At 39.7% G+C, this 23,724-nt stretch overlaps 1 protein-coding gene across 3 annotated transcripts; it reads right to left on the reverse strand.

Annotated features, from left to right (window-relative positions):
* Positions 1 to 307: 307 nt before the first annotated feature.
* PGM3 (phosphoglucomutase 3) lies at positions 308 to 23,717 on the reverse strand. 3 transcript variants are annotated; one of them, XM_049653953.1, is made up of 13 exons: positions 23,646 to 23,717; positions 21,694 to 21,899; positions 20,097 to 20,281; positions 18,234 to 18,301; positions 13,188 to 13,321; positions 12,073 to 12,268; positions 9,233 to 9,390; positions 8,326 to 8,409; positions 5,773 to 5,871; positions 3,755 to 3,871; positions 2,947 to 3,069; positions 1,779 to 1,952; positions 308 to 724 (listed from the first exon to the last, which is right to left on the reverse strand). In XM_049653953.1, the coding sequence occupies exons 2-13, from the start codon at positions 21,895 to 21,897 to the stop codon at positions 647 to 649; spliced, it is 1,620 nt and encodes a 539-aa protein (XP_049509910.1). In that variant the 5' UTR covers positions 21,898 to 21,899; positions 23,646 to 23,717; the 3' UTR covers positions 308 to 646. The 3 variants fall into 3 exon arrangements, with proteins under 3 accessions (XP_049509910.1, XP_049509908.1, XP_049509909.1); XM_049653951.1 differs by lacking the exon at positions 308 to 724 and having other exon boundaries at positions 1,549 to 1,952; XM_049653952.1 differs by lacking the exons at positions 308 to 724; positions 23,646 to 23,717 and adding an exon at positions 23,272 to 23,413 and having other exon boundaries at positions 1,549 to 1,952.
* Positions 23,718 to 23,724: the final 7 nt, after the last annotated feature.

Consider the following 23,724-nt stretch of genomic DNA (forward strand, 5'->3'; position numbering starts at 1 on the left):
AGTGTTCTCCCACATACCTGCACTAAGAGGAATAAAGAGTAACTGAAGCCTGGGCTATGCATCCTCCTAAATGTAGCACGAGCATCTCAACCTGAGTACAGAGTAGAGATGCACAACCTCCATGTCACACTCTGAGCTCCTGGTGATGTTACGTGACGAGGTAAGTCACTGAAGAATCATTCTAAATTCTGCTGTGGAAAAATTGGTTGTGTCAAGTCTTCTCCACCCTCCCCCTCCGTATCAACAATGGTGAATCCTGCAAAATAACGATCACGGTTAGGTAACGGCAATGGAAAAGACATTCCAAGGAGTTGGTAGTAAGGTTTAATTTTCCAGCAGCCCTCATGAATTTGTCCCCGAATGTACTATAAAGGTAATGATTAAGCCCCGAGCACTTTACATTAGTGAGACTGAAATTTGATTCAAGTTTCACTTTAACAGGTAAAAGGTTTCCCTATTTCTAAATAACAGTTGTGGTAGTGTTTAAGAAAAACAATCAGATCTAGAAACAATCTAGTAAGGTGCATCGTAAACATGATTATAAATGTGTCTGAACCTGTCACATTAGTGGCAGTACCATTATTTTGTAAAAAGTTCTTAAAAATCCAGTTTGTCATGAATATAAAAATTATCTTCAGAAACCTGGTTAGGGTGTTTCTCCAACTCCTCCAGCCAGCTGAAATACTGCCAAGCTGACTGCACGTGCAAGGCTATCCGCATTTTCCTGAAAATGACACAAAAGGAGATTAGAGGAGAAAGACAGCATCTATCAGGTAACTTACAACTCTGAGGGAAGGGAAGAGAACTTTTTGTCTCACTAGCATACTCAAATGAAAATTTTTCTTGTTTTTTCACCTTTCAGTAACAAATTCCAAGATTCTTAAATAAATGGAAAACTCAAATTCTTCCAAGTCTGGTGAGTTCTTGGTTAATCAAATCAAATTGTAAAATTAGTTATTCCAAAATTCTGAATAAATTCAATAAAACCTAGTCCTTAAAAGTACGGCCACAATTGGCCTAAGTGTAAATAACCATTTAAGTCCCAGATGGCCTCTCCCCATCCACCAGCAATTTCTATTCACTATATTCTGGGATGGCCTAAGCTTCTGCCAAAAAGCTGCCAGCTCCCTTATAAGGGCCTCCTTCTGAGTGCCTATTCAACCCACTCTAGACTGCCTTAGCTGTGCAAACACTGATCAAGGGTTTAAGAGTAAAAGAGTGTGTGAAGAGGGCGAAGTTTAAAAAATCGAGACCGTGAAGTCTTGACCCTGTTAGGAAAAGAGCAGAGGCACAGAGCAAGGCTGTTTAAAGGAAATTATTTTGAAAAACAAATCAAAAGTCCAGAGACAAAGATGAATTTCCATCAACCTGGATGATGGTACCAGTTAGACATGTACCTCAAAGCCTGTTGTTTTCATAAAGCAACAGGATTATGTTTTTAAAGGAGTTTTTAAAAAAAGGATCATCCACTTCAGGCCACAGAAGACTAACGCGTGGCAAAGTATCTACTGATTATTCATACCATGGTTAGAAATAGGAAGTCTGGAATAAAAAGAAAAATATTTGGGGAAATAAACTAAGTTGGTCTAATTTTGTTCAACGACTGATGAAAGTACTCTTACAGTCTTAATATGAACCTAAAAATCTCCATAAACAATTATCACAGTGAGACCGCAACACTATTGAAATGGTTTTCTTTTCTCTCCTACTACGACCCCCACTACCCATGGTATCAGACTCTCACCGCACATTTTTTCAATAGAACCATCCCAGCTTACCTGCGAGTCTGCTTCTGCATATACTCGGACTACATCTTCCGTACCAGAAGGCCGGACAAAAGCTCGGGAAAGCTTGTATTTCTTCACCAGGTCATTGATTGCCTCCTGTAGTCCGGGAGGTGTAACTACTTGTCTTTCAGCATCAGTGGTGCTAATAACTTGCCTGTCTGCAACCTATGCACAAGCATTTCATATCTGTTACTATATAAGCCTAACCTGTTCAACAGAATTCCCACCAAAAGACTGTGGCCATTTCAACAGTAACAGACCTACATTTCAGCTTATTGTACCACAGAGTGCAACTATATTAAAATTTTATAATTTTTATTTCTGCCAAAATCAGGATTATTAATTTCAGTTGTAGCTTTAAAGATTGCCTTTAGCAAAAACAGGCAACATTTCCACAGTCTTACAGTTACCACTACAATAGTGGCCAGGAAGGACTGTATGACTTAAGTCCCTGATCAAATAACTATTTCTATAAACTGTTGACAAAGCAGCAACCTATTATGTAAGAGGGTCATGATAAAAATCTCCTAAATATGCCAATCAGTAGCCACTTCTGTGACCTCGGGCTTTACTACCTCTAATTGTCTTTCACAAATCCTGTTGGTGAGTATGTACACTGGTATAAAGCTGTACAGAAATCATTGAGCATTTATATGAACTGCCTTTAAAAAATTTCTCTCCATTTAAGCCCAAAGATCCTACTTCTCAGCATCTAGCTAGCCCCAGGAAATTCTGCGTGACCCAAGAATAATTCAAAGGAAATATTTTCACTTGCAATAATAGGCTAGCTGGATTGCTTCAAAATAACATGGGGGCTATGGAGAATGGGGAAGGACAATAGCTGAAATCTGTAGAAACTGAGAACACAGCGGTTTAATTTTTTTGTTCTCTCCACATTTATATTTGTTTTAAATTTTCCACAATAAAATCTTTATTATAAAGAATATGTATCACTTTTTTCTTTTCAAGTCGGTAAACTAAATACTTCTCAAACAACTGGTTAAGATTAAGATGTGGGAAAACAGGATATAAGGCATTTTCTATAATATCTACATGTACACGATGAAACATGACACGGAATATTTTTCATATAGAGATTGGAGATAATACATTTTAGTTAATTTTCAGAAAAGAAGTAATTTTAAAATATTGCTCAGACCTTAACTTTGAGCTGTCTGTTTGGAAGATCCATATAAAGAGCATCCCACTGTTGTATAGTCAAGTCCTTCAGCGTCAAGATTGCCTCAATCACCAGCATATCAGAAATAGCATCACCAGCTGCCTACAAGACACAATGAAAGAAAGTGTACCCTTGGATATGAATGCTCTTAGAAAACAAATCACAGTATTCCTGTGCTTCCTCCCCACCCTCACACAGATTATTAAACTAGTGTGGAGAAATAAAAGGAAAGACCACAAAGAGTTCTACAAAGAATACTGAAACTAGCTCTTGAGAAACTTGCCTTTACTCTTCCTCCTTATCTATAAAATTAAGACTGAATAACTAGCTCCAAGCCCTTTGTTTCTTCATTTACGAAACGGGAATTATAACAACCCCTCTCCCTGGGTTACTGCAAGGATTACACTGAGGTATGTTAAGTGCCTTACTATGTGCAAGATATTCAAATACTAGTTCTGTCACTTTTTCCGGTCCTACTCTTTGCTTCCTCTGCCATACTGTATAGACTCCAATCTCACTGATTTGACACATATACATAGACTCAGTAGCAGAGTTTTGAATCTAGATGCGAGCTACTCATTATACTTACAAGTTTTCATCATAAAATACAGGGGTAAGGAAGCACATCAGTGTTCTGTCACTGCATTTCAGTGTCCATCTCAACTGTATATACCACTGTGGCAAGGAAGCTGCCAGGACTTTTCCACTTTTTTATGCAACACACTATTCTGTCTACCTTATGAACAATGGTAAAGTAACCAAGAGCCCACCACCCTCCAGCTCTGACCTGGTTGAACAAGTCAATAACGTTTTCAAGCATCTTAGCAGCAGCTTTCCTTTTCTCATCTTCTAATTCTTTTGTGAGTTGTCTTATCTTTGTTTCGGCAGCTTTACTAAACAGTACCTGCAAGGAAAGCATAAACACACAGTCGTAAAACATTCTCTTCGTGCCCAGTCATCCAAGTTAAACCACTTTTGAAACTCTGAATGAATCTGGAAAAACTGAAGGGAAAAATAATGGTAGCCTTAGAATGTATGAAATTGACAAGATCACATCAGAACCCAAAAGATAATAGTTGGGGGAAAAAAATACTTCATGAATTAAAGAACTGGTTATCAAAATACAAAGAGCTGATTACAAAGAAAATACCACTCTGACAGAGGCAAATGTACATGATGAGTATATTATGTTTGCCCCTCTGCCAGCTCAATTAGTTCTGTGCAACCAGTTCTTTAAGCCTATCTGCATCCATTTTACTTGAAAGAATACAGAATTCAACACAACTAGCAGAGTTTTCTTGTCGTAAAAATTTAAAGGATATAAGCTAGATAAAAGAAGAGTTCATTGTACTTACTATGGCAAATAGTACCATGTATATGATATACATCATGTTCCTCAAGATTCCTGTCATTTTAAAATGTTTTTTTGCCCATGAGTTTAGTTACGTCAGAGTGGCTCAATACTATAGTCAGCACTTGATGAAATGACATGTTTGCTGGTAAACTAGACTACACTCTGGTCACTATTTCTGCTGGAACACAGCCATACACATTCCCTTATCCTACACCAGCAGAGCTGACAGGTGCAACAGAGACCTTACGAGCCAAAAGTCTAAAATACTATCTGCCCTTTAAAATTATTTATCAACCTCTGCCTTAGATCACTGAAGTTATATTTTAACTGCATTTCCTGAGAAATTATTATTTTTCTTATGATCAAGGCCTCTAGAAGCCAGTTCAGAATTAATGAAAATCTGACCTAGGTAACATTTTCTGTTGGTTACCTCCAATCTATTTACGAAATGAGGTGTGGCATAAAAACGTTTAAACAAAAGTCGGAACCTTATGAATACACTAAAAACCACTTAGTACACTTCAAAATGGTGAATTTTAAGGTATGTGAACTATATCTCAAAAAATTCTTTAAATATTCTGCCTACAAAAAGCACCATAAAAATTTTACATGCTTATTGCTACTTACACTCATTTCTAGTCGCTCATAACTTAATTCTCAAGCATTCCAACACTTTTCAGTTTACCACAGCTACTGAACTTTCACTACCTATGGCCAGTTCAAAGAAAAGATTTTAAATGATAAACAATCCGCTTGTAAGAAAATTAAGAACTGCTTTCTTTCTCTTTTTTTTTTTTTTTAAGAAACTAAAAATGGGTGCCTGGGTGGCTCAGTTAAGCATCCAACTCCTGATATTGGCTCAGATCATGATCTCACAGTGCCCCACTTTGTACTTCACGCTGAGCATGGAGCCTGCTTGGGATTCTCTCTCTCCCTCTACCCCTGCCCTGCTCGTGCTCTCAAAAACAAAAAAACAAAACCTGTAGGAACAAATTGTATTATCTGTTCACACTCAAAGATCATAAACAACCTAAAAGAAAACCAGTTTCTTTTTTTTTTAATGTTTTTTTTTTTTTAACATTTATTTATTTTTGAGACAGAGAGAGACACAGCATGAACGGGGGAGGGTCAGAGGGAGGGAGACACAGAATCTGAAACAGGCTCCAGGCTCTGAGCTGTCAGCACAGAGCCTGACGCGGGGCTCGAACTCACGGACTGCGAGATCATGACCTGAGCCGAAGTTGGCCGCTTAACCGACTGAGCCACCCAGGCGCCCCAGAAAACCAGTTTCAACACACATAAGAATATATTAAGTAAACCCAATCTTACTCTACTGTCATACTGATCATTTCAACAAAGTGGGAATCGATTATAAGGTATTACTACTCAGAAAATTCCCATCATTAAAAAGAAAGTCCAGCTAAAGCTGGTTGTAACTAAGGAGAACTTACTGTGCCATGCCCATTTGCTTCAAAATAAACTCCAATGTCAAACTCTTGAGCCTTGTGATGTAAATGTTTTACACCAGTTTTAGTACAATAGACAGGTACCTATGACACATATTTAAAGAAACACAATAGCAGTTATTCAATGGGCAAATACATATTATATACCTACTCTCCGAAGACTACAACAGGGAACAAACCGGGAGCCATCTAGTGAGGAAGACACGCAATTAAAATACCAAGTGGTAAGTGTTAGTATGGGAGAGAGAAGGCAACTATAGAAATACACAACCAAGGGAAAAAGCAAGGCGAGAAAGAGGAGCATCCCCGGATAAAATATTGAAAGATTATAAGTGGGGGAGTGACATGATCTAATTGTGTAGAAAGCTCCATTAGCTACAATGTGGAGAATGGTTTACAGAGGTCTGCAAGCTTTACTATAAAAGGACATATAATAAATATTTCAAAGTTTACAGCCGTATTTCTTTCACGACTGCTCACTTCTGCCACCAGTGTGAAAGCAATCACAGAAAATAACAGAAACAAATAAGCATGGTTGTGTTCCAATAAAACTATTCATAAACACGTGGCAGGTCAGTTTCTTAACCCGTGGCTTAGAAGGTTAAAAGACATTGGTTAGGAGGTTTCTAGGACTAATCCCATTAAGAAATTACGATGGTTGAACTAGCAACACTGGGCAGCCTAAGCCTTGGATGGATCTGAGAGAGAAGAGTGGTTAATAAGTCTGATAGTGGCAAATCTCAAAAGAGATCAAGATAAAATAAGATTGGCCATTGATTGCATTTAGAAGACCTCGAGAAAGGTTAGAGCTAAAAATATTTAATTCATCCATAGGAGAATGGGTTGATGAGTAACAGTTTCTGATGTATTTGTTTCTTAAACAGGGTATATATTACCTATAAAAATGTTAACACAGAAAAGAAATACTAAAACGATAACCCAAATACTGAGAATCCCTGATAAATGGTGGGCAACTGGGCACCAATGGAGTTCCTTGAGTGTGTTTACTGCAACTTTATATTTAAATCATGTCGCAAACTAGCAGCTTCCAGATGTGTTTTATTTTGCCTACCTATTTCTTTTAAATTTTTAATCAGCTGTCAAGACTTAAAAAGTAGTAGGAAGGAGAGTCACATAAAAACTTAGATTTTCAGCTTTTCTTGAAGAATCCTACTAAATGTGACAGCAGCTGGCCTGTCTGGGCACACTCTTCCTAGTCCTTATGCACCTGCTGTACTTTTTGTCTTCACTTATCCAGATTCTACAAGAATTGGACTTTGCTACCCCTGCTTTAAAAAGAGTGGAAAAGCAACAAAAACTAGTAAAATGCAGGAATTTGAAAAGGAATGCACACAAGTTGGAAAATACACTAGCTAGTGAGAAAGAGTAAAGGCAAACAGACATAATTTTGGCCATGGACCCTCCAACTCTTAGAGCAGGTGATGGGGTACAGAGGATGGTCAGTTATCTGGGGGATGTTGGGGGAAAAAAATCAGATACAAAACCTCCTCTAACAACCCAGAAAACTTGCCTATAGAAGAGTAAGAAAACAGTTTTGATTACTGAACACACCTCAAGCTAGACTGTGATGCACACCACAGGAAATCTGTTAAGAACTACAGACAGCAATCTCACCCTTTTATAATACAGCTGAAGGTAACTAGTAACAGATTCTATCCCTGAACAAACTTTTCCTGTGATCCCAAAGAGGTCCTATCCTTGCATGTCTGGAAGAGTCCAGTCTCAGCAAGAATCTCCTACCCTCCATAACTGATCGAAGTCCTCACCCCATACCATACCCCAGGTAGTATCTAACCACCCCGGCCTGTCTTCAACAGGAGTCCTGTAAGGTATGTTCAGTCGGAATCCTGACTCCTGAAGATTCCTTAGTAATGTTCCATCCACCAACCCCCTCTCCCACTTTTCCTTGTTGGATTAAGTCTCCACTTTTCCTTGTTGTATTAAGAGTAGCCGAGTCTCTCTCCCCGCCTGTGAAATCCCAAAGCAATAGTCCCTATGTCTACTGAATAGGCCTGCTTCTCAAGAAGACTTTACAGGACCACTTATTTTAAATTTACCTGATAATTGTGGTGGCAATCGGTGTTTAGTCCTTACCAAAAGAATAGTAAATCTTCTCATATCTCGGTAACAAGTAAATATATGTGGCTGATTCCAAGCTGTAACTAACTTAAAACTCTCAGGAGCCTGGGAGACAGGATGCTATTTTCCCCGGAAGTTTACATTTCAATGAGGGGATTCTAGACCCTTAGGGAAAACATTCCTGAACTATAAAATTTGCTTAGCCTTTTAAAACATTTACATTCATAAGAAAAGGGGTGGGGGGTGGGGGAGTCTCTTTCCCTTTTTGCACCAGGGACAATTTTTTCCCCATATCTTAATATCTTAGCCTTAAATGGACAACAGCTCAGCTTCATGTACTGTGAGCTGTTCACTTGTATGACCACACTGTTTTCCTCACAGAAATATCTTAAGATAGAATTATTAAGAAGCTACCAGAAAATGGAAATGGTTCAGTACCTTCATAACTTCTTCAAGATACCGTGTTGAACTTCCATTTGCATACGCAGTTTGTACAACACCAATATTCAAACTTTCTCCAATCTAGATAAAAACAATGATAACTGCCTTGCCATCAAAAGTAAAAACACTAACTACAAAAGCAAACATATAATGAGAGTTCTAAAGGATGCCAAAATTACCAGTTTATGCAATAAATGCCTAAAATGAAAATTTACATGTATGCCAGAAAAAAAAGCTAAAATACTTTTAAGCATTATTTATTTTTTTCCAACATATGAAATTTATTGTCAAATTGGTTTCCATACAACACCCAGTGCTCATCCCAAAAGGTGCCCTCCTCAATACCCATCCCCCAAGCATTATTTAAATTCTACAAGGATTCCTTCCAAAAGAAGCTTGTGATTTCCTGACCTCTCTAGTATTTTAAATAAAAGTAGTTACTGAACTCTTTTAAAGTATAGCTTTTTCCACATTATAATAACTACTTCCCATTACATGCTATACTAAAAGCTGGCCTAAGGTTTCCAAAAGAGCAAAGGAGAATAAACCTCTCTCGCATTACTAACCACATTATAACATAGTAAATACATCTCTCAGAGGATGCAATCTTCTGTTTAAAGCTTTGGGAGTGATGATGGAACGCTCACTAAAGCGTCAGTTGTGAAGACACCAAAATCTTCATAAAGCTTCGAATCATAAAACTCTGCCAGTATAAGGAAGAAAAGAGCACTACTTTCAGGTTCGAAAACCCGTGCCCCATGGTGAAATGACTAAAATTACCATGTGTCGTCTTGTATTTTCTGGCCACAGATGTAAGGAACTTTGTATAAATTGTGCCTTTGAGACATGTTAGTCACCAGTGAGTCTTGTTTTAAAGAGCAGTCAGTCAATCATCCCACCATACCTCCAACAAGAGCTCTTTAAGGAAACTGCTAATCAGTGTTGCTATCTTGTCTCCATCTATGAGATGAAAGTGACCATCTACATCGAGGTAGTGATAAACGATTCTGTCTGCATCTCCATCAAAGGAACAGCATCTTTCATTAGACTTCATTTCCATTCCTAGCACACAGAATTTTAAAATGCATTTCAGTCACAGAAATAGGGATAAAACTCAATATAAAAAGTTTTTTCTCTTACATTAATTACAAGGGAAAAATATTTCACTAAAGTATGATCACAACTGGCCTTATGTGTTCCACATATCACTTTTCAAGAGGTACTTAAAATTATCCTTCCAAATAAAAACCAATGTCTTAATTTTTATTTTTATTTTTTATTTTTTTTTTGTTTGACGTTTATTTATTTTTGAGACAGAGAGAGACAGAGCATGAACAGGGGAGGAGCAGAGAGAGAGGGAGACACAGAATTTGAAACAGGCTCCAGGCTCTGAGCTGTCAGCACAGAGCCCGACGCGGGGCTTGAACTCATGGACCGTGAGATCATGACCTGAGCCGAAGTCGGACGCTTAACCGACCAAGCCACCCAGGCGCCCCAATTAATTTTTAAATAGTATACAGGTTTACTGGCAGTTTTTACAGGGTAAATTCTTTCATAGCTAACTGGAAAAGGAGAATTCTATGCTGAAACTTGATATAATATTAAAATAAAATTCCAGAGGCACCTGGGTGGCTCACTCAGTTAAGCGTCTGACTTCAGCTCAGGCCAAGATCTCACAGTGTGTGAGTTCGAGCCCCGCCTCAGGCACTGTGCTGACAGCTCAGAGCCTGGATTCTATTTGAATTCTGTTATCTCCCTCTCTCTACCCCTCCCCTGCTTGCACTCTCGCTCTCAAAAATAAAGATTTAAAAAATATAAAATAAAGTAAAATTCCGTTTTATAAACCAGTTGGTTTGGTAAGGAAAGTTCCCATAGTTTGGTGAAAGCTACAGACTATTTGTGAATGCAATTTACCTAGAACTGTGATGCCCTTTAGATATAAAAAATAATCAACAGATGAGTTATGTGCTTCAACTCTGGTAGAAGTGATTTTTATTTGTTCACACCATCAGTAACAAGAAACATTGGTAAGTTAGAGGGAAGAATTGTAACCTGTGAGAGATACATGGCCAGTGTAATTTGCATAGGGTTATTAAAACCTCAGCAACTGTAAGATCAAACTTAGAAGATTTTGCTGTTCCTTAGCCATGAGAGCAGCAGGTGGACAATCCAACATGAGGCTTTCATGAGGAATATGAATATAAGGTTGACTACAAGGCATAACACATGCTTCAGGAAAAGTGAGGGCCTATGGTTTTGTTCTTTCTGTAGCCCCGTGGTGCAGGGCCGCCAAGCACAACAGTCAAGAAAGAATTCTTAAGGCATTTTACGGTGCGAAAAGGTGATTTTCTTATAGCAGGGGACAGGACCCACAGGCAGAAAGAGCTGCGCTCGGACTGTGAGAAGTGACTGATTATATACTTTTAAGGTTGGCGGGGGATAGAGATAACATAAGTTTCTAAGACATTTCTATATGCTAAAAGCGAGGTTGACAGAGATCTGGCTATTGTCAAGATAAGGTTGCTTTTAGTCTCTAATAAAACATCAACATTAAGGCAGCCATAAGTCCCTTGAGGTATGTCACACTCTGCATGTCTGAGGTTTTTATCAGTGCGCTGCAAGCTGTAAGATTTACTTTCAGCTACATTTCTCTTGCCTTTGTTCTCACCACCCGTGCTTAGAGCAAGGGAGAGAAGAGCTCAGTATTTAGATGGATGGACAGATGCAGGATCTAGAACCAAACTGTCAATTCAACAAAAACAAGCAATTCAACAAAAAGGAGTTCAAACTAGCTGACGAACTAAAAATGTAAATGTGTACTACAGTGAGGCAGAATAACGTACAGGAGAGAGGCAACTGGATGAGGTCTGTGGAGTTCTGAAGAATGCATGTCCTGTCTGAAGTTGGCAGGAGCCGCTCTATGGCAGCCAATTATTGCCACATGAAAATGGACATTTTCTGACATCGGTAAAGAGAAGCCAGCATTCCTAATATTTAAGTAAAATCATGAAATGTTTAAATGGCGACAAGTAATGCAATACACACACACACACACAGCAGACCAAACAAAATACATCCGTAAGCCAAGTTTGGCCCACCCGCTAACAATTCAGGATTTACAACGCAGCTAAACATAGACCACCTCTTAGTACAACTACAGTCTTCCTCCTAATATACCAACTGGAGAAAACAGATTTTGCAGACAGTTATAATTAAGCCAAGTTGCATTCCCTTTCCATAGTGTGTCTAACTCAGGTAAGGTGAAAAATGCTAGTCACTATTGCTATCCTTTAGATCAAGGATTCTCAAAGTGTGGTCCCCAGACCAGCAACATTAACAAAGGCTGGGTGCTTGACAGAAAGACAAATTTTTTTCCTATCCTAATTCTACCCAAACCTATAGAATCAGAAACTCTAGAGTAGAGCCCAGGAATCTGTGCGCTAACAAGCCCTTCAGATGATTCTCACGCATACTGAAGTTTGAGAACTACTGCTTTAAAACACCAATTCCTGATTTTGATTCCCCCCCGCCCTTCCCCCAGACATTGCCTACACACTGTAGGAGTCGTGTAACTCATAGGCAAAGGGCATAGACCATGTTTCGAATGGCACGGACAGTAAGAAAAGTGTCCAGATGTCTAAAGCGGTGAGCCAGGACAAGCAGCATGACTCAACTCACTTGGCCACCTCTGTCTCTTAAGTAAGATTGGTTTCAAAGAACTCTAAAAACACATTTTCTACATACCCTGTGGAGGTTTCTGATGACTTTTCACAAAGTCAGCCCCACATAAATGATTGAGTTTCCCTTTGGTGCCGTCATTGAAGAGCTGAACTGACAGCCCCTGGGAAACGTAGTGTTCCATTTCTTTCAGCTTCAGGGCTCCTATGCCATTTGCACAGTCAACCTTAAGTGATCTATATTCATCTTCGCTGCACAAAGTCTTAAAAGGAAAAGACATATGGAAGAAAAATTTCAAGTTACAAAAAAGCGAAACATATAGCACATATAGGTATATGTAAACATCTTCTATTATTTCAGTTAACTCATCTATTTTACCCTGGGAAACAAAAGGGTATACATATTCCGATGAAAATTGCAGAAAACCAAAGTGAAATTTAAAGGCCTTTAAAACTTTTTGGAAACTGACACTAGAACAGTTTCATTGACTGAATACCTTATGGAAATGGAGCTTTACTAGAATTTAGCCTCAATTAAGCAGGGACCCTTCAAAATAATACTACAGCCTATATTACATGACAGGCATTCAAATGTGGGAATGAGTATACAGATGGATGAGCAGAATGATGCCTGCCATTCCCTTCACAGCACATAACACCACTGGGCATGTATGGGTTTTTTTGTCAGTCTCCTCTCTGGCCCACCCTCACTTCAGAATAAAAATTCTTTAAGAACAAGGGCTCTGTTTTGGTTAACATACATTCAATATTTGTTGATCAAATTACACCCCGCAAACCCCATCAAGGTTTAAGCAGCTAATCTACACAGGAGAAAAATCTTTTTCAACAGCAGACACCTCAAGTATGATGCCAACAGCATCTAACATTAACCTTAAGAGCAAATTCATCTGAATAAATACTTCTGTAACCTTAAGAACCCCACCAGGTTTTCCCCCACCGTGATCTCAGAATGTACTACGTGTACTACGTGCCTCGCCAAGTAAATGCCAATAGACAGCAGGACACAAGGGCCAAGCCTTGTGGAGCCCTAGAAAAGAAAAGGAAATACACTGCATTTTTGGAAAAAGGAGGAGTGATGAGCTATCTACTTAAGATAAATTGTTGAATTGATCTTATTTTATTCATTTGCTTAAACTCTAACCATGTTCACGAGATTTTTACCTGTTTGGTAAGTTCCATAAAGGCCTTAGAGAGTTTCTGGTAGTAACCTTCTAGGGTTGCCTCTCCATATTGGCCACTGGTATTTCGACAGTATACCATGTAGTGCAGCTGGGGCGTTGTTACCAAGCCGTAATCTGTCATAGAAATACAAAAAGCAATTCACCACATTTCTTAATAAAGAAAAAAATGTTTAAATGGATTCATACCATATGAATTTGAGAGCAACAAATCTTCAAAATAAAAACATCTCAGAGGACACAAAAACACTTTCAAACTATCCAGAAATATGCATAAATATATCCACTGAAGTTATTACAACTGCCTGTCACATTATGATACTGTGATTTATAAGAAACAGGGGTGCCTGGGTGGCTCAGATCGTTGAGCACCCGACTCTTGATTTCAGCTCAGGTCATGATCTCATGGTTTCTGGGATCGAGTGGGGCTCCACACCAATAGCCAGAGCCTGGTTGAGAAGCTGTCTCTCCCTTTCTCTCTCTGGCCCTCCCCACACACCACCCTCCCTCTAAACACACACACACACACACACACACACACACACGTGTGTGTGTGTGTGTGTGTGTGTGTGTGCGCGTGCGTGTGGGCTCTGTCTCAAAAATAAATAAACTTAAAAAAAAATTGGAGATTTGGTCTTTGTCTCCATTCTAAGAAGGGCTTCTAAACCCATGAACTTCCTAAGTGAAGAGAGTAGAAATTGTCTTTTGTTATGCTAATGAGACAAGGAAGGCTCCAAGGGAACCCAAAGCTGGGGCTGGTTGCCAGGGGAACCAACCATGTGATTAGAGAGCTGGAACTTTCAGACCTCTCCCATATTCCTGGTCCCCCTTGCCAATCCAGGCAGAGCAGAAAAGAGGGGCTAGATTGCATTCAAATATCAACAGTCAATCCCTTAACTGATTGTACCCATGTAATGAAGCCTCCATTAAAAACCCAAAAGGACAAGCTTTTGGGTTGGTGAAACATGTGGAGACTGGGGAGAGTGGTTGGCCAGAGCATGGAAGTTCCGTGCCCCTTCCCACATACCTTGCCGTATCTCATCCATCTGGCTGTTCCTGAGTTATACCCTTTATAAGAAACCAGTAATCTGGTAAGTAAAATTTTTCTCTTGAGTTCTGTGAGCACTCTAGCAAATTAATAAAACAAAGAAGGGGGCTGTCAAAAGCCCAGGTGACTGGCATCTAAAGAGGGGGCATGCGGAGTCCTGTGGCACTGTACCCTTAACCTGTGGGATCTGACCCTACTTCTAAGTAGATAATGTCAGAGAATTAAATTGGTTGTTTGGTAATGTTGGGGGGGGGGGAACCCCACACAGTGGGCACATACTCAATTCTAAAAGAAATATGAATGACTACTATTAATAAAAAAATCATTTAATATGGACAGGTAACAAAAATAGAATATAGAAAAATAATAATTGAGTTCTAGTTCGAATAATACTGCAAACTATGTAATTCAGATGAACCCTCCCAAAAACCACCAAAAATGCCAGATAAAAGAAAAATCTCCTTTTAAAAAGCATTGCTGTGCCAATGAGTTAAAGCGGAAATTAGGCCAAAATCTCTATGAAGGGAAGAACTCCAAGATTTCAACTATGGGAAGTCAGTTTTGCTTTAAGGTCATTCCTCTAAACCAGAAATTAACTTACTGCTTCCAGTACAAACAAGTCCATGTTGACCTAAGATAAGAAGGACACTGGGTGCCTGGGTGGCTCAGTTGACTGAACGTCAGACTTCGGCTCAGGTCATGATCTCACGGTTTGTGAGTTCGAGCCCCACATCGGGCTCTGTGCTGACAGCTCAGAGCCTGGAGCCTGCTTTGGATTCTGTGTCTCCTCCTCTCTCTGCCCCTCCCCTGCTCATGCTCTGTCTCTCTGTCTCTCTCTGTCTCTCAATAATAAAGGTTTAAAAAAAAAAAAAAGGAAGGACACCCAATAGAAGGCCAGGCCCTCATGAAGTTGAAGCCTCAAAGGACTACTCTTCAGAACAAGGGTGAGTCCGAAGTGAATCAGCCCCAAGTACCCACTCCCAGAAGAGTGGTCTTGACACCAAGCAGAGCAGGAAATATCCCATCCCTGAAGAGCTGTCACCAGAAGCACAGGCCTCCCACAGGTTTCCAGCCCCAATTCACGTAACCACAGAGGTCCAGAAGAACTCTGTCATCAAAGAACCTTGTCATCCACCAGCCAAGTCGCACCCCCAGGCACCCAGCAAAGGCAATAACTAAACTCTGCCAGAGAAATATGCCTTACCATACACCTCAAAAATGTCCCACAGATAATTTTCCAAGAAAAACAAACAGCTTATAGTCAAAAATAGCTAAACACACAAGAAAAGTACCAAGAACAAGAAACAGAAAAAATAACAGAGATGGACTAGTATCCAGTGAATATTCTGTAACTAAATCCAACACAGATCTTCAAAGTCAAGCACAAAGTTTAGACTAGAGGCAAAAGATCATTTAAAAGTTACTGAACCCTGCAGTTCTACAATGGAAATGGTATTTCATGAAGGCACCCATGGCTCTAACGTAAGGATCAGGTGGAAAGAGGTGTAGGAGCTCAAAAAAGTGGATCAGCGCTTAACCTAGCTTAACAGAGGGGTATAAGGAGAGGAAAACGATTATTTCAAAAGACTTACCAAAAGATGGAACAAAAGGATTTCGTGACCAATATCAAAACGACCAAATAAACATTTAACAAATGACTATTATATACAGTTAATCAAGAAACAATGACTCTTATGTAGTTACTCTTCTAGTCTACTGATCAACCCAGAAACCTACAAGCCATTCTTCACAGCTCTAGCTCATTATGTATCATAAAATCTTTGAAGTTAATACTAACTTCAAATTTCTCCACTTCTCTCACAATCATCCCTCTTACATGAACTACAGTAGTCTCTTTTTCTTTCTTACAACCTTCCTGTCTCTCTGTACATAAAAGCCAGAGTGACTGACTTAAAATGGAAACGTGATCATATTCCTACGCACAAAATCCTTCAATGGAGTTCCAGTGCATTTGGAATAAAACCCAAATCTTTACCGCAACCTACACGGCTTGAAAGGACAGGGCCCCTGCTTCCCTCCTCAACCTTATCTTCTACCAGCTTCCCCCATTCTCTCTAAGCAGCAGCTACATTAACCTTTCACTAAGCTGAAGACAGAAATGAGGGAAAGGTAAAAAAAAAATTTTTTTTTTAATTACTCTCAAATTTTTCTATACTAAAACATTAGAAAAGTATTATACAGCTAGAATGACAGTGCTGAAAAAGTGAACCATTCTGAGAATGGTACAAACAATAGTTTCAGGCAGGATGAATCTGGGGTAAGGGCAGACCACTGCAGACCTGAGACTGTCAGGGCTCATGGAACCCACTTAGTGAGATACAACCAACATTTTTGTGTTTTTTTTAAATAACACAGGTGAATGCATGTCGTGCAGTATAGGTATTATTTATTGATGCTTTTGTGTCACTTATACACACAAGTACGTATGCACACATCGTGATGCAAAATGGGGTTCTGACGATAAGCTGTGATTGGCATGAAACAGACTACTGGAGAATTGTACATAGCACACAATCAAAAATGTTTGAACTAACAAGTGAAGAATTAAGCTTCACACAGCTGGAGCTATGGCAGTAAAGATGATCATTCAGCAAGCAGAACGAAAGAAATATGCAATGCCCAAATTGAGAGAAAGGGCCCAAATGGAAGACCAATAAGGGACAGTGGCCAAGGAAGTAGAATCTTAAAGAAAGAAAGGAGGAGGTCACAGTGTGGAGAGCTATCAAGACAGCAACTAAAATAAAAACTTCAAAATATAAATTCTGGAAATAATTTTTAGGTCACAGATCCCTTTGAGCATCTATCTGACAAAAGCAAAGAATCCTCTACCTAAAAGAGTGCACATACAGGTAACACTCTGCACACTAGCAAGAACACTCTGTCACCAGATCCCTGCAGCTTAACCAAACACTTCCCAGGAAACCCTGGGCCCCAGGCTAAGAATCCCCACTTTATAAATTTTTTTTTTAATATTTATTTTTGAGAGAGAGAGAAAGAGAGAGCGAGCGAGTGGGGGAGGGGCAGAGGGACAGGGAGACACAGAATCCGAAGCAGGCTCCAGGGTCTGAGCTGCCAGCACAGAGGCCGAAGAGGGGCTCAAAACCACGAACCGCAAGATCATCTGAACCAAAGTCAGATGCCCAACCGACTGAGCCACCCAGGCATCCCAAGAATTCCCACTTTTTAACAGCCACTGAATCTGGCAATTAGAATTCAGATGAGTGTTGAGAGAGACATTTCACTGAAGGGGCCAGGATGGAGACTTTCCCTGCAGTGGGATAAGTAATGACTAGAAAAGCAGAGAAGTAAGCCAAGGCAAGCTCTTGGAATTACTCTGAAGAAACGAGCACACAGGGGCTGGAAAGGAGGTTGAAAAGGTCAAGAGAAGATATTTTTAAATAAGAAAGTAGGGAGACACTAGGGAAATTCACCTCCAAGCACAATGGAGTCCCTGCATTCACAAGGGGCATGCATGGTAGATGATGTGAGAAGAGGATTCAAGCCTCCATTGTACTGCATGTAATTCTATAGGAAAAACTACCTGTCAAAACTTAAATCATGATAAGTAGGCCAAAGCGACTTTGCATCATGATTTGATATGTAACGGCTGATTCCACATGTGATCGGCTATTAGGGAATACTGACAGAAGCTCCCCAGAATGAACATCTTTAAGTAACTTCAAAGGTTTTCATACCAGAAAATTTACTAAAGTAAAGGAAGTTAAGATCAGTATTTCTTACATATAATCTCCTATAGGTAAACCAAAATATGCACACCAAGAAAAAAAATTATTGAATTTTCTAAATTTAAAAAACTAGTATTTAATACCTAGGAGTTCATTTTTCAAAACCTTTTTTTATCCACGTTTTCAAACTTTTCTAAAATGTTACTACTTTTACAACTTTTTAAAACTTTTTTTCTAAGATTAACTTAATTCACAGCTCAAGATAGCTACATACCATGAAATTGACCTTCTAAAACAGTTACACCATCTATTACAGACTGTGAGAGTTTCTCACTGGTGGACCTAGAAAAGAAAAGGAAGAAAATAACACATCCCATCCTGAAACCAAGAGTTGCTAAATTCTGAAAGCAAATACAGAAATTATGTGCTACATATTTCAGAATAATAAGAAACCTGTCAAGTCTGAAAACACTGGAAAGAGGATATAGGCAAAGTATAAGCATTTTCCAGCAGCCTTTCACAATACATTTCTCAGAAGAGTTTGGTTTTTAAACAAATTTAGAAAACAGATATAAAAATACACTGATTACACCATCCCCAAATACGTGGTCAAGTTTGACTGTAACAACATGTACATTACCTAGGAACAGTAGCAATAAATACTGAATGCAAACAGTGTGCATTATGCAGTACAGGGGAGTAAACCACCAAGGATATGCAACCTTTTTTTCATTTGGAAAAGTCGGAACAAATTATCAATCTGAAAATAATTATATAACTGCCTTGTAAAAAAATAATGTTATACATCATGTAAACTAGTTAATTGGTAAGAAGCAATTACATGGGGGAAGGCTTTCCTGGGGGATAATTATTTGTTTCAGAACATAAATCACTAGGCTATTTCTGATACCTATAAATCCACAATCAATGGTATTTGGAAGTCTCGCTGGTAACACATTAAGGATAAAACACCAGTCTAAGCCATGAGGACACTGACTGGAAATTTCCTTTAGAAAGAATCTCTGGCAAAACAAGATTTATATAAAAGAGAATGCTTCTGTTTCAAAGTACACTTTTAATCTAACATTTTACAAAAATATGTTTTTGTAAAGGACAGCAAAAGCTGCCAATTATGACAAATAGTCCCCTCTTGTCCATGGTTTCGCTTGCCATGGTTTCAGTTATCTGGGGTCAACTGCAGTCCAGAAGCAGATGACCCTCCTTCTAACTTATCATCAGGTCAACAGTAGCCTAACACTATGTCACAGGGCCTACATGATTCACCTCACATCCTCTCTCACATGGGCATTTTATCATCACATAGCATCACAAGAAAGAAAAGAGTACAGTACACTAACATATTTTGAGAGTCAGAAAGACTACATCCACATAACTTTTATTACAGTATGTTGCTGTAACTGTTCTACTTTATTATTCATTTTGATCTCCTACTGCGTTTAACTTATAAATTCATCTTTATCATAATTATGGATGTACAGGGAAAAACATGGTATATATGGAATTTGGTACTATCCATGGTTTCAGGCATCCACTGGAGGTCCTGGAATGTATCCCTCGCAGATGGGGGACTGGGGGATACTGTATGTAGAAATAAATTGTTAATGTTTCCAGTGAACTCCAGCATGCAAAAACGATATAAATATATGAACCAACAATTATGTAGATTATAAGGTAAATCTCTAAAAATATTATAATGTGTTCTTACTCTACAGGAGAAAATAAACCTATAGAAATAAAGGGGCGGGAGGCATTTGTTAAGTACTTCTCTCGTGTCAGGAAATAGGTATTTTGTATACATTATGTCATGTAATTCTCACAAAAATCCTGTGTTAGGCTTTATCATCAACATTTTATAGACGGGCACATGGAAGCTCTAAAAGGTTAAATAACCTATTCAATTATATAGTGTCAGAGTTGGGGTTCAGACTCCAAAACCCAAGATGCACAGAGAGACTTAGCTCCTACATCCTACTAAAAAAAGGCCAGGTAGGTGGAGGAGCCTCTTAGGGCAGTTCCACTTTACTTCCTTCTTTCAGTTTATCATGGGCACTAACATTAATGTAATCACTTATGTGGAGTCCCCAAAGCTGCTTTCACCAGTAACTCTGATGGTCACCTGGTATCTCTACCAATCACTATGAAGGCATCTTGTTGCAGATTCACAGCTGCTTTCACACTGATGTCCATCAACACTCTCGGCATATCTTGTTCCTCAGCATTTGCCAAACAGGTAGCATGTTCCTCCCAGGATGGTGCCAACATTTCACCCAAAGGATCAACCAATTTTACCCCATTGTCTTCCTTAAAAGAAAAACAAACAATAAGCCATCTACGAGCATTCACAAGGGTGAGTTGAGGAAGTAAACTCAAGCTGTTTTCCCCTAAAAAAGACACTGATGGCTGAACGACTTCACCAGTGACCAGTACAGAATACCAGGCACTGGACTAAGTATTTTATAATACTTATAATAATAATAATCCTATTATTATTCCAGTCTTACTTTGAGAAAATGGATTCAAATCAAGAAATCTGCTTATGTTCATATAGCTAATAAGTGTCAGTGCTGCTATTAAAATACCAAGTCCATATTAGTTTTAAGCCCACAGCCACTATGCTACACTAGCTTTTTTAAAAGGCTGTCATCTGTGCATTCACCATCAATTACATGACCATGGTGCAAATGGAGCAGAATGAGGGCAGTGAGAGCTCCTCCCCACTATGACTCTGTACTCTAAGAACATACTGGCCAATATGTCAACCGGTGGGTAACAGAAGCTGAAAACAGACTCCCCATTCCGTTCTGCTCAAATTTCTGGGAAGAAATAAACTGTAGTTCAGAATGATTGTCAACTGAAGGAGACAACTCAGTATTAAGAAGTACTTCTGGAAGTAGCAATAAATATAGGCTTCAGCCCGTAAGTCAATCAATTATGGTGATTTAGACATTCAGACATGCATTTCTAGTGATCCACGTTTACAAGTTGGACAAGCAGTGTCCTCTTGTGTGGAGGGAAGAGGAGGTTATAATCCTTCACAGACCTACTTAAACTTGGTGCAAATTTATCTACAAAGGCAAAAATCTCAGGCCCTTGCCACCAAACAGAAGCATATTATTTAAACCATGTATTAGTGGGCTATGGGCAATACAGAAGAGTTAGACTATGTCAAAAGGAGTACTTTGAGAAAAAAATTTAATTGTCGTAACCCTACAACCATTAGACCTCATCAATAACCTGCCCAAAGCTCACTTTTGTATCTGGAGCCACCAGTTTGGCTGTTCATTCAGAACAGGAAGCTATTCCCTAACTACAGAAAACCAGTCTTAAATACATTCAAGACATTCTGAATGAATCTTTTCAAATGTTTGCCCTTCCCCATCTTGCCTCCAATCTCTCTACTCTCTACTACATTAACAGAAGTAACACTTTTTGTTACTGATACTGTCTCAATACAACTAACTTGGAAGAACATTCTGTTATTTCTCTAATATGAACACAGTCCAAGAAATGAGTCTCATTTAATTCTCTCTACACCCTCTATGGAGTCATGAGCTAAATGACCACTCATTAAGAAAAAGCCATTTCAAACCCAAAGGCACATAAGGAGCACAAACATTCCTAGAATTAATTTGTACTTTTGGTCAAACTGCTCAGACACTAAGATGTGTTCTTGTAAACAAAGATTTGCTTTATCGGAGCACGAAAAGCATTACCTCAGGATTATGTGATGCTGTTACCATGACCCCTATTGTAGATTTTGTCTGTTTTGACCTCAGGACAGCTAATAATCCCATGCGAAACATGACATGATCGAGATGTTCTGCTTTCGTTCGAAAGCCAGCAGTCCCATATTGAAGAATGAGTCCACTGGGCTTGGGATGTAATGCGGAGTATTCTGTAATAGCATCTAAATCCATGTCTACAAAATTAAGGAATATTTTTCAGGCATGAGAAATGTTACAAGGACCATTTGCTTTAAAAGCTGCCACCATAAACTAAGAGGTCTGCCTCATTCTGAATGCCCACAAAGAAGGTTTGAGAAAGAATGGCAGAATAAGTCCTGGTGATAGGCATTACCTAGAAGATCCTCCCCAAATTGTATCATCCACTCGAGGGCAGATAGCAGCAGACTGTCCCTTCAACTCCTCTCTCGTTTTGTCGCCAGGACTATTCCTGGACCCAGGGAAAATTTTAAATGGTCCACTCTCAACTAAAATGAAGATTCCACACATAGATTCATAGAATTCTACAAGTTCAAAGACTATCTCATTTCATAAACGGAGAAACTTAAGTCTGGGCCTCAGTTAAATAACATAAACAGACAAGGGTAGCTGGTGACAGACTGAGGCCTAAGGTCACAATGTCAAATGGACTGGGACTACGTATCCAAAATATCTGGAAAATCTGTGTGGTTCTTTTGTTATTCCTCCCACACCAGAGACATACTCCCAAAGGAAAAGCAAAGGGCAACAGCTTCCTCTCCAAGACTGCCCAGACCTCTTAATAAACCTTGCAGTAGATTTTTCTATTTTCATTAACAGAGGACCAGGACACCCTTCTAAATTAAGCTCTGACAGTAGCAACATCTTCTTTCTCCCTTTAATTTTAAACAGTGGCCCTGAGCCCACTAGCACTTCCTTCTCTGGGATACTACAGTTTTAAGTGCAACTTCGGGTTTCCAACCTCAGGTGTATATACTATTCACTTCCCCAGTCAGTCCCATTTCCAATTAGCCCAGAGATGAACAGCAGTCCTGTCTCATTTGCTTTACTGTCCTTCGATGCTTCAATGAACAAAAGTTAAAGGAAATGGTAGAAAATTTTTGCTTTTGTCCAACTGGAACAAGCTGGTATTCAGCAAGCTAATTTAGTTTGGTCCAAAGTGATCAAATCTCTTGCACAAGCAAGAATATATTTTGTTAAAAACTGACCATTCGGTAGTATATCATGATTATTCATAAGGGCGTAAACCAGTCCTGTTAAATCCAGAAAGTCTTTTAAAAAGAAAAAAGATCAAATGCTTCCACCCTTCAATGCGTTTTCGGTCCTAAAACTACGTTCAACGAGGGTGCGAACGCTTTTTTTTTTTTTTTTCAATATATGAAATTTATTGTCAAATTGGTTTCCATACAACACCCAGTGCTCATCCCAAAAGGTGCCCTCCTCAATACCCACCACCCACCCTCCCCTCCTTCCCACCCTCCATCAACCCTCAGTTTGTTCTCAGCTTTTAAGAGTCTCTTATGCTTTGGCTCTCTTCCACTCTAAACTCTTTTTTTTGAAAGTACTTACAGGTCCAAACGGCGACCACTCTAAAAAAGTTGAGTGCATCCCCCTTCCCTTCATTCAATTACCAACCCCTGGTTTGTTCCGCTTTCCTCCCAGCCCCCAAGTCGCCGCACTTTTTCCGGTTCTCAACCCCTAGTTTCACCCTCTCCCCCCCCCCCACCCCCCCTCCCGCCACGCCGCACCGCCCCCCAGGCCTCTGGACCAGAATGCCCAGGGGCACGAGACCCTCCGGGCTCTCTGGAGGCGCCTGGGCGGGTGTGTCCGGCGCACGGTCCGTGGGTCAACCCGCTAGCTGGCCCACTAGACCGTCGGCAGGCCGAGCCCCTACGGACTGGGAAGTCCCCTTCTCGCCGCCAAGCCTAAGAGCCCCCGCTCACCTCTGCCTGGAGACTCCCCCTCACTTCCACCTAACCGAGCCGCTCCCCCGCCGCGGCGCCTCCAACCTAACTGAAGCTC

The sequence above is a fragment of the Panthera uncia genome (genome assembly GCF_023721935.1).
Source record: "Panthera uncia isolate 11264 chromosome B2 unlocalized genomic scaffold, Puncia_PCG_1.0 HiC_scaffold_24, whole genome shotgun sequence".
In the NCBI taxonomy this organism is placed as follows: domain Eukaryota; kingdom Metazoa; phylum Chordata; class Mammalia; order Carnivora; family Felidae; genus Panthera; species Panthera uncia.